The sequence below is a fragment of the Diospyros lotus genome, chromosome 1 (assembly GCF_014633365.1).
Source record: "Diospyros lotus cultivar Yz01 chromosome 1, ASM1463336v1, whole genome shotgun sequence".
Lineage (NCBI taxonomy): Eukaryota > Viridiplantae > Streptophyta > Magnoliopsida > Ericales > Ebenaceae > Diospyros > Diospyros lotus.
Genome location: NC_068338.1, coordinates 33,459,552 through 33,471,809, shown reverse-complemented (window position 1 = coordinate 33,471,809; position 12,258 = coordinate 33,459,552). Strand labels below are relative to the sequence as shown.

The window sequence follows — 12,258 nt, the reverse complement described above, 5'->3', positions numbered from 1 at the left end:
TCTAGAAACCAAAGTTCTAGAAGCATTTCCTAAACGATTTTTGCATGCATAATACAAGGCATTTACTTTTGTTAGAGGATTCAACAACTACAAAGATAAAATTTATTACCAACAAGTACCTGATCAGCAATGTTTGTTCCACCCACAACTATTGCTGTTCTGAAGGACTCTAGAGATCTGCTAAAAGCCTTAACCTGTAAAGCAAGATAATTACTCAAATAAAATTCCTGCCACATTTGATTTAGAAAACCTCATATATATAAGTATGGCGATCCTTACTCTATAAATACACATTATAGACTAAAATTCAGAAATGAATTGTGTGGCATTTATCAAAGAAATTAAAGGGAGAATAGTTGGTGAGTTATAAGCATGTACATAATATTAGTATATTACAAAATACCTCAACCATAAAGCATAATATCACAACAGATTCACCTCTTATTTTTGCTTCAGTAATGGAAAAATGCTGACCATTCACCAAAGTTTCTTTGTCAAATAACAAAATTCAAGTTCAACACATGAATGTTACAGGAGAATTTTACTTTATAAGATAAAAAGAACTATCTGACATAATAATGATGCATCAAAACTGCCCATTTTTCCTTTCTATTGGGTAAGGCAGCATATACTAAAAATAAGACTATTCTCCATGAGGAAATTAGTTTGTAAAGAATGTGGTGAAAATGTTATCCCATGAATCTTCATGCATTATCTCATATATCTAAAGAATATTGGAAAATGCACACGCCCAGAATCAAAAGTTGCACCTAATACATGGTGAATGAATAGTTATCAAAGATAGATATTCCTAAAAAGTAACTATATAATAAACTAGAAATGTGGAAAGCAAACAAAAGCCTCATAAAATAAAAAGCCAGCTGCAAAACAATCTGCAATATCCACATAAATCTTTAGAACCAGCAACAAGAGGCATGTGACAACAGCACATAAAATACCAACACGAATATTTCTTATATAATACAACAACAATCACAAGCCTAGTGGGAAGGTGAGGAACACAAAAATTTCATATGAAATAAATTAAACAATTCAAGCACCACTAATTTCCACATATTTTATTTGCAAATAGGAAAAAGGAAACTAAAGCAAAAAACAAGGAAGAAAGTGAAAGGGCAAGCGTCCCATGCCAGGGCAAACAGCTATCTATCTTTAGAAACCACACGAACAAAAAAAAAAAACTACAAACCTCTTTTTCTATTTGTTGTGCAAGCTCTCTTGTTGGAGCCAGTACCAAAGCCAAGGGCCCATCACCACGGCAAATGGGAGGCTGTGCCAAGCAATGCTGTAATAAATATGGAAAAGTAACAACCTATGTTATGATCACTGCCCGCGAAACAAGTGAGCAATTTAACAACAGCATATGAGGAAACAAAAGGTTAAATAGTGTATTTAAAAACATGCAAAGGACCTGTATCATTGGAATGGTGAATGCGGCAGTTTTTCCACTGCCAGTTTCAGCACAACCCATAAGATCCCTTCCACTTAGAGCAACCGGCATAGCTTGAGCCTGTATAGAGGTGGGTGTGCTATAACTGTGAAAGGCAATGTCTTCCATGATGCTAGGATGCAAGCTCTGGAAACAGATGGAGAGACCAACATGTAAAATCCATATACAACAAAACTGTGCCAATTAATTATATTTCAACATCATTTACTAGAATGCATGTTTACCATATCCGTGAATGATTCGATTGGTGCTGGTGTAGGAGTGGAGTCTGAAGCTATAGTAACATCCACATTAAGGCGCAGGCGTACCTCCTCAATCTGTACATAAAATGTAAAAAAACTAGATGTGAAATTCTATTTTTTAAATATTGACTTTGACCAAAATGTTAGCACTCTGGACACTAGAGAAATCTAGAATCAAACAGAAAATATCATTTAGAAGATCCTGAGCAACGCCTCAGTATTTTCTTTAGTTTGGAACTTAGACAAACAATTTTGGTGTGTGTTATGAAGATCTACAGGGCCAAACAACAACTGAGTTAAGATAAAAAAAAATAAAAAAAGGAAAATCACAACTATGAAAATGTAAAGAAATAAAAAAACGAATGGAGACTTGAGGTCAAATTTCTATAATCCATCACAATATAACACAAAATATTTCTTTCATATCCAAATTCCCAACAATATTGAAATTATATACGCATAATTTGGTTCATTCTGCAATAGTAAAAAAGAGAGAAATAAAACCGCACGTGAAGGATTAACTGACACTGCAATATCAATGACTCCGGCACAATGTTTCAGCATTGTAGTTCATTCTACTACAGATTCAACGGCAATAAGAAGGAAAATCAAGTTCCACAAAAGCCAAGCTGAAGAGAAATCATTCAAGAAGTGAACAGAGACAGGTAAACCCTAGGAAGCCACAAATCCATTAATATGGCACAAAACCGGTAGCGTTTAAGAGTCCAGGAACAGGCATCAAAATAACAAAAACGTCGAGGAATCACTTGTCGAATAAGAGAATTGAAAGAAGTCTACAAGCAACAGTCGACTCAGAAGGACGAACCTGTTCAGGAGTGAAACGGAGAACGCGTTCGGAGGGCTTCCAGAGGGGGAATACGGCGTCGGGAACGGAAAAGTTGACGGAGCTGCGTCGAGACAAGGAGGAAGACGAGTTGATTTTGCTGTTGGCGGTGGCGTTCCGGGATTGAGGAAGGTGAGAGGAGTTAGAGTGAAGTTTTTTATAGTGATCAGTAGCGGTAGTAGTAGAGGCGGTGGCGGTGGCGGTGGCGGTGGCGGTGGACGTAGGGGTTTCTAGGGTTGTAGAGGTAGTAGTGATCTTGGAGGCAGTTGAGTTCCTGCGATGCGGAGGCATATAAGACATTGTTTCCTTTTCTGGTGAGAATATGAGAGAGAGAGAGAGAGAGAGAGAGAGAGAGAGAGAGTTGATGATTGGAGTGCGAGAGAAAGAGAGAGAAGTGATAAAAGCGGTGAGAAGGGGGATTTCGTTTCGGAAATGTATTGGGGGCTTGAAGAGACCCAGCCAGCGACCAGTGGGGATAATTGGTAATTGATAGACGAGACGACGCTGCACTCGTAGTCCGTGAAATTTTGCTAACTTGCGCCTCCATTCCATATGCTTTGGTTCTTCAGTCTCTCTCGGGTGAAAAATAACCCGCAAATCAACGAGCCTTTGGGCCTGTGCCCAAAAATTAAATAAAAAATGGTCCATACAAAGCATTCTTCGTATGGGCCTCGGCCCAACCTCCTCTTCTGAGGTGCAGTGATCCATTTGGCAACGCGAAATAGTTTATAAATCAGACGCGGGAAGGCCCGTCTGATGCCGCATCTTCTTTCGTGTTTTATTTTTATTAAAATAAAAAACAATGTCTAGTGCATTGTTTTTTTTTTTTTCTAAGATAACAAAACCATGCCTTTGTATTTATCTTTTCAAGAAATCTAACAATCACTTTCTTCGTTAACTCAACTTATAATGGATCCTAACTTACCAATTAAAAATATAAGACAACAAATAAGATTTGGTCGGGAATACAATCAAATTAAAAAAATATAAATTAGATCAAACATATCCAATTGAATTAGTTAAGGCCTATTAGCTCAAAAATTTTAAATTTTTTCTCGTGTGATTTTATCTAAAAGTTTTAATTTTGACAATAAAATCTCAATTTGATCAATTAATTGCAATCTTATCTATGACCTGAATTCGATTCGAGAGACATCTACGACCTGCTGACATGACATGCTACTTGATATTTTAAAACATTTTTAATGGACCACACATATACACGTGTAAAAAATAATAAAATGATGTTATATATATATATATGCACACAAAGAATGAAGTAGGTGGAAGATAGTGACAGTAACGAAAGAGAACGGCGATAGTAAACGACGACGGTGATGATCGATCTGGAAGCTAAAGGCAACGATCGATCTAGGTTTCCTCCTGCTCATGACGACGACGACCAATCTGAAAGCTAAATCAACCACTAATCTAGGCTTCTTCTTACTTAGGACCACCTCACAAAAAGTGACTGACAGCCATCTGCTCTTGCTAACTGCTTTACCTTTATCGTCGATTGACTGCACTCTCACCCTGCAATTAAAACACAATAAAAACAAATCATAATAAAACTTTTATATTTTTTTTATTTTAGTGAGAGGTTTATACTCGCCAGTGTACGAGTGCAGTTGTAGTCCAAATTTAAATTTATATTTTCTGGATGAATCCAGGTCGTCCACTGAGAGATTTATTTATGGCAAAAGAAAAAGAATGTCACACACACGCACACGCATTTGGACAAATTGACAACAAGATTTTTTATGGTTTTGTTTTTAGACAACAGATACTAGAAAATAAAGTAAGGCAAAAATTGAAATAAACATTAAACGTAAAAATATGAATTTGGATAGTGCTTGAGTTAAGACAATTTCAGTACCAACCCGTTGATTCCCAAATTTTAGCATATAAGATTAGCAACATTAATTTAATTTCAGATATGAGGGTTTGTTATTAAATGCAATTAGAGATGATGATAGTTCTAGGTTAAGCAATCCCCATACATGATATGCGGGATTCTAATTTAAGCAACTACCATAAATTCAATTACAATTAATATACAAAACAACTAAATTAATCATCCGGGTTTGGGTATGATAGCGTTTCCAGTTCTAGTAACTCTCATACATGGCATGAAAGCTCTAAGTTAGGCTTACGCTCCAATCCAAACCTAGTGATTTTTTAATAATTAATACACACTCATACTGAAATTTAAATTAATGTTACTTATTTAAAGCGCAGCTTTATTTGGGAATCATTGGCATTGGACACTGTCCTTGCCTTAACCCAAGATTAAATTTAACTACTCATTTTTATTTGAAAGTTAATTGACAGAAATTTAAATGACGTAATTTAAATAACAGAATTTAAATGACAAGAAATTTAAAAGCATAAACTAACCGGCCATTTAGGCGGTGGATAATTAAATGACAAGAATTAAAATTGCAGAAATTTAAAGGCATAAACTAACCGGCCATTTAGGTGGTGAATAATTAAATGACAAGAATTAAAATTGCAGAAATTTAAAGGCACAAATTAACCGGCCATTTAGGCGGTGAATAATAAAGTAATAATAAATGACATAAGAATTTAAAAGAAGAAAGAAAAAAAAGTAAGATTATAAGAGAAAGTACTAAAGAAAATGAGAAAGAACAAGAACAATTCTCAAAGAGAGAATTATAAGGAAACAACTAAACTTTTATTCAAGAATAATAATCACACTTACAAATGCAATCAAGTGAGCTATTTATAGGCCACAAGATGCAATACAAACCACACAATTTCAATTATTCAATTAGACATAATTATATCTAATGGGCACTCACACACTTAAAGTTAAATGGATTTTAGCTATAATACACACCTAATATTAAATGGATTTTAGCTAAAATACATACCTAATAAAGCACTCATAAAGTTAAATGGATTTTAGCTATAATATCCACCTAATAGTTAAATGGATTTTAGCTAAAAAACACACCTAATAAAGCTCTCACATAAAAAATAAAAATAGATTTCTATAAATTGGTTTTTAATCTTCATTAGGATTAAAAATAATCCTTGGGCCTTCTCCAAATAATATTTTCCATGGGTTGCTCAAATTGGGCCTTAATTCTTCATGGGCTTGAATTCTTCATGGACTTTAATTTTTCATGGGTTTGATTTCTTCATGGACTTGATTTCTCCATGGCTTTGATTTCTTCATGGACTTGAATTCTTCATGGACTTTAAGTCTTCATGGGCTTGAATTCTTCATGCTTAAAAAAAAATAATAATAATAATAATTTAATGTTATTAATAAATTATATATTATATATATGTATTACACATGGCACATATATATATTAGATTATATTATATATATATTACATGCATGCATATAATGATATATATATGTATTATATATAATTTTATATATTATTATTATTTACTTTAGAACTTCATTTCATTCATCTTTCAATTTAAATTTACATATAACCATAAAATATATATTAATATCTAATTTAAACCATATTTAAGATCGAAAGAAGGGTATAATTATAACAAAATTTTTACAAAATTAACCACTAATCATCGATCGCTTAAGTTGGCCCCATCAACATCAACGATCACCCATCAAGCTTCTTTCTAGATTTGGCATTTTTTTCAGATCAGCCTCCATCACCATCTCCAGTTTCAAGATCGGTTGTTGCCTCCAACCCAATATCGTCGCCTGTCCTTCATCATCACCATCCTCGTCCTCCTCTTGCCTTTCTTTAACACACAAACTATTAGGCCCCATTCTCAGATTTTCTCGCTAGCATAGGAAGTCTGAGAGAAGATCCATTCAAAATAGATACAGATACAAAAATCACTCAAAATTTGTTAAAATTTTATTTTCATTCCCATATTTTTTTCTTATCAATAGAAGCCATAATAAATATTATACATTCTTTACATTATCACCTTGGGCTTACCATCCTTACATTTTCAGAATAACAAGGGCACTGAGATTTTAAATTCAACATGAAACACTCTACCATGCCCTCAAAATTTACACCCATGAATCTTGAGACTAGGATATTTCTATACACATCTAACTAAAACTCACCCTTAAATATCTATTTTCCACTTTTTTGGAATGACAAAAGAAAAAAAGTGAGCAACAAGGCTCAGCAAGTATATAGCAAAAGGGAAGTATCAAAAGATCGATATATGAAGTCATGAATTACTTAGAGCCAAAAGAAAAGCACTACCCGACATCTAAACAACCATAGGGTTCATGCCTTCTACACTTGACAACACAACCTCAAAGAATTACAATTTCTTATATTTCATTAAAACACATTTTTTTTTTCAAAGTGAGCCATAAGACTCGGCAAGTGTATGGAACAAATGGATATGATCAAGTTTTCCTTGAACATCATGCATATCATGTTGTATATGGAAACACATGTCAGTCTCATATACATCAACAACACACAATCCATGCCATGTGATTATGTAACACGTTACCCAATCATAACATAAATGCATAGATGCACATATATAGTCCTTGTGGCCCATATAAAATGCAGATACTCGCACCCAAGAATTGGTATACAAACCTGCCAGCAGTCAAAGATAGGCTACCAAACCAACCACATGAGCCCATTACTCCTATATCATATTCATCACCGTCGTCATCATGTGCCACAACACTCATAATCTCATCAAGGCCACAAGTTATTGTGGGCCTCCATCCATAATTTTATGCATCACAAGATTCAGGTGGGTCTCCACCCACAGTCTTACGCATCACAGGATCTAGCTGTTGTGAGCCTCCACCCATAGTCTTATGCATCACAATCATATGTCAATTCCCACCACCATACAATGCAACATATAAGGAATGCAATGGCTCTTTCGACATTAACGTGGTGGCAAGGCCCCCATAAGCCAAGCATCAATCCATGCTACGCCCACGTGGGAATTCGCACACACGAATGCTCTAATGCATATGCTTGCCTAACATACACAAGTCAGCATTCACAAGTCAATCATGTCATGTCAATGCACACACTCCTAACACATACAAAGTATGACCCCCCCCAATGAATGCAACTCATGACCCAACATCATAATGCGAAGTAATATAGAAACACAATGCAATGCAACGCAGCCACAAGCACAATTATAACGAGTAACATTCACACACTCTTAATTTTACCCATTAATGTGTCTTAGTTATTTCACTCAATTCAACCTTTAGATGTGTTCTATTAACTTCAAGGGTAAATAAATACGATTTTGATGATAACAAAAATATTTTTATTATATAAATATATTTATTTCTCATACGAAAAAAAAATTATTTTGAATTAAAAGTGGGTACAAAGAGTAAATTTATTTTGAATTAAAGATTGATTGCTTTTAGACATGTTTCTTTATTTTGATCATTTATGTCTCAAAAGTTTATGTTTAAATTTTCATTTCTTGATAAATGCATTTCTTATTTATGCAAAAAGTATATTTATTTTGAATTAAAAGATAATTATTTTTAAACATGTTTTCTTTTTCTCATACAAAAAATAAATTTATTTTGAATTAAAGATAATTATTTTTTAACGTGTTTTCTCTTATTCATGCAAAAAGTAATTTTTTTTGAATTAAAAAATAATTGCTTTTAAACATGTTTTCTTATTTTAATCATTTATGTTTCAAAAACTTACATTTAAATTTTTAAATTTTGAATTAAAGGAGAATTATTTTTAGACATGTTTTCTTTTACTCATGCAAAAACTAAATTTATTTTGAATTAAAGAAAAATTATTTTTAGATATGTTTTCTTGTTTTAATAATTTATATCTCAAAAAGCTTATATTTGAATTTTCAAATCTTGATTTCTCATGCTAAAAGTAAAATTATTTTGAATTAAAGGTAAGACATATTTTCTTATTATTTGATAAAGTCTAAACATTTTTTGAATTTCAAATTTTATATTAATATTTTCTTTAATGGTTAGTGTGTTTGGAAAATGTATATATATATAGGGTAAGTATGGAGGCTCAAGGTAGAACAAACTTGATAGAGCATTCAAACAAGAGTGAGAATGTTCGAAGTGTTGGAAGTGTGTTGGCTGGTGAAATTCTCAACCGTTGATAACTTGTTTGTAATTGTCTCTGGTTGTAAGTTTGTTATTCTTATTCACTTGTGTGAGGGGATTGTATTTACTAGTAGTGTGCTAGTGGTTCTTGCTTAGGCAAGGGATTGTATGTTGGTTCTAGCTCCAATTAAAAGCTAGTGTTGATTCTCCCTAATGGAATCTCAAGCTAAGTCTTGAGAGAGAGGATTAGGCTCTTTAGAGCCGAATCTCTATAAATTTCTCTTGTTCTGTGTGGTTGTGTGATTTTATTGATTTCAATCATACTGCAATCACCACATATTAAGATCACAAATTTAAGAATTTTCAAAATAGTTAAAATTATTAATTGTTGAAAAACCCAATTCACTCATCTTGAGTATTTTTCTGGGCAACAAGTTCCACCACATCAATTAAGAAAAATTATTTATATAATGATAGTAATGCATCACACATGAAATTCCATTAACATATCAACCAAGAATATTTCTTAACAACTTCCCAAATATGATTATCATCCTTCCTTATGCAACTCAATTACATTTTTATCTCATAAATCCCATATATATATATATATAATCAACCACTTCCTATCATCGTTGAGGATTGAGTGACATCAGACTAAGCATTTAATAACAACTTATTTTAACAATCATACTTAATTTGGATTGAGAAAAACCTTAATCAACTCAAATCATAACCAAGGTATATGTGTTATATCAAATCGAAGTCCTCGAAGTCTACATTATGACGCTTCAAACAGATCTCAATTCCAACTTCTAAATCAAAAGTTATGGCCAAAATAGTGCAGCATGCGCGGTGTTAATAGAAACTGCTAAGTCGACTTGAGGGGAAAATAAGTCGACCGAGGCTAAGTTGACTGAGGGAAAAAATAAGTAGACTGGGGGAAAAAATAAGTTGACTTATCTAAGAGTAGGAAGAAAAATGATTGCAAAGATAAGCATATGTCGAGTCAACTTAACCTAAAGATAAGTCGACTTGAAGCAACCAAAAACATATGAAACGAACACCAAACACACCAAAACTCTCTCATCTAGCTTCTTAACCCACAATTGTCATTCATTGAACGAAAAATGGGTTGAACAAACCCCAACGAGACTCTCAACAAGACTATCCAATTTACAAGATAAATATACAATACTTATAACCAATTGAGAGAAACCATTTTATCGAAAGTGATTACAACACCATGGAGAAGACAAAATATTGCATCAAATGAATAGAGATAAATAAAAGAGAAACTTGCAAAAAACAAAAATAAAGTGCAAGGAGAACTTGCCTTGAAGCTTGAACCAAGGGAGAAGAAGAATAAGTCTCGTCAAAGCTGCAAATCCTCGCACCCTTGAAGCTCCAATTTCACCAATAATAATGGAAGAAGATGGAAGAATAAGAAGAATCTACCATCGAGAACCAAGATAGAAGAAGAAGGAAATGAATGAAGAAAAGATAAGAGCGTGGAGAGAAAAGAGGGAAGAGTAGGCTGCCAACCACCCTCCCAAAATTTTACCATTTTACCCTTCCACATAAAATACACACACATAATCAAAGGCTCATTTAGTCTTGTCATTTTTCTTATTTCTTTCCTCTTTTCTTTGTATCCTCATTTATGGATTTTCACAATTACTCTTTTAACTTTTTATCTCTTTCAATACATTCATGAAACCCACAATGGTCATTTTACAATTCATTCCATTTCATTTTAATTTAAAACACAATTTTTGCAATTAAGCTCAAGCCCAACCCATCAATCCAACTCATTTTAATTGGCCCAACTCACTTAAGGCCCCAAATAAAATAACACACATTTTTAATTTATTTTAAGTCCAATGGCTTTAACCCAATTTATAAATGAATTTCAACTCTTCAATTCTATTGGGCCCTTTTAACCCTCGGTCAAAATCCATTATCCACACAATTTATTTACATAATTTTTTTTCACATAAAAATATTTCTCAACATTTAATTTAATAGGGCATAATCTCCCTTGTCTAAAAATAAAAAATTAATAAATGGCTAGACCCACTAACGACCCGTTACACACACATATATATAACATATATTTGATATATTTTTTTACACGTGTATATGTGGGGGTCACTCAAAATATTTTAAAATGTCAAGTGACATGCAATGTCAGCAGGTTTTGGACACCTTTCGAATCAGATCCAGATTATGGATAAAATTGTAATTAATTGATCAAATTATGACTTTATTGTCAAAATTAAAATTTTTGAATAAAATTATAAAAATGCAAAAAAATTTAGATGGTGTTCTCTTTGTATTTTAGTTTTGAGTTTGAATTCATTTTCAATTTTATGTTTTGAGTGTCTATTTTGAAATTACTGAAAGCACGTTCTTTTTATTATTCTGAAAAATTGTTTCTCAAAATAAAAAACATGTTTACTTTGAAATTTTGAGAAACATTATTTTATGATATTTTATTCAATAAATTTGATTCAAAGTAAATTATAAACATTTATTAGTAAATTGTAAATTTGATTCAAATGTTTTAAACTATGATACAAGAGATAGATAACTGATAATCTAATCATATGTAATACATTAAAATTGCAAAGTGTTTTCTAAAGCAATTTTCGATTTGGTTCAACTATTAGTTCCATGATAAATTTATTTTTGCCTACAAATTTAAATTTGACATTAATTTTGAGATTTAAATTACCTACAACATGAGATACTAAATAAAGGAATTATAAATTATAAAATAACAAAACATTGGTTTATGAGTTCAAAATCTTAGAAATATCATTAAAAAATAAAATCAATACAGAAAAATCACATTACTTATTAGTTCAATATTCAAATAAAAATAAAATCAAATCACATAAGATGAAAAGCCACAACAGTAAGAAATCAAATAAGGAAGAAACGGTTGATGAATGGGAGGTGAGCCGTGATTCGAATGGCGACGGTGGTTGGGGTTGTTGGTTAACGGTAGTGGGAGGTGGTGGACACGATGCTCGATCGTCCAGCAATCAAAAACAAAAGCAATGATGTCAGACGGTGCAAAAGGAGCGACGGATGGCGGTGGTGGGTGCAATGCTCGGTCGTTCGATGGCTGAATGACGGGGGGTATGGATGGCAGTGACGGCTAAGCCTTGAAGAGAAGTGAATAGAGAAATAAGAGAAACACTTGAGATGTTTTTCGCGTTTTGGATTAAAGTGGTTGTTTTGGCTGAAGACAGTTAAAAAATGATTAGTGCATTTTGAGTTTTGTCTGTAATTTTTTTTTTTTTGTATTTTTAAAAATGAGTAAACAAACGCGTTTTGAGTATTTTAAAAAATTGAAAACAAAAAATAACCCCAAAAGAACATGTCATTAGATTTTTCGTGTTAATAGCCCATTAGAGTAACTCCAATGGGGAGTGTCATTCGGAGTGCCAACCTTATAATTGCTAAAATGGCACCCTGAAATCAAAATTTTCCATTCCAACAAGGGTGACATCGAGAATTGCAAAATGACATCAATATTCTCTAGGTGCCAAATTTCCAAACTCTGGAGAGAGAAAAAAGGGAAATGTGTCATTTCCAATGGTTAAATTCAACGGCTTTATCTCAACTTCTA

The 12,258-nt window shown here is 32.8% G+C and overlaps 1 protein-coding gene across 4 annotated transcripts in view; it reads right to left on the bottom strand.

Moving 5' to 3' along the window:
- The window catches only part of LOC127801865 (DEAD-box ATP-dependent RNA helicase 20-like), a 33,526-nt gene extending 30,487 nt beyond the window's left edge, over positions 1-3,039 (bottom strand). For 2 of the 4 annotated variants that reach the window (XM_052337364.1, XM_052337356.1), the window contains exons 1-5: positions 2,540-3,032; positions 1,696-1,788; positions 1,433-1,597; positions 1,211-1,306; positions 120-194 (exon numbers count right to left, since the gene is read on the bottom strand). In XM_052337364.1, the coding sequence (XP_052193324.1) occupies positions 120-194; positions 1,211-1,306; positions 1,433-1,597; positions 1,696-1,788; positions 2,540-2,857 (747 nt within the window). In that variant the 5' untranslated portion in view covers positions 2,858-3,032. Of the gene's footprint in view, positions 1-119; positions 195-1,210; positions 1,307-1,432; positions 1,598-1,695; positions 1,789-2,539 lie in introns of all 4 variants that reach the window. The other 2 variants (XM_052337375.1, XM_052337367.1) reach the window with 2 other exon arrangements.
- Between the last annotated feature and the right edge of the window lie 9,219 nt (positions 3,040-12,258).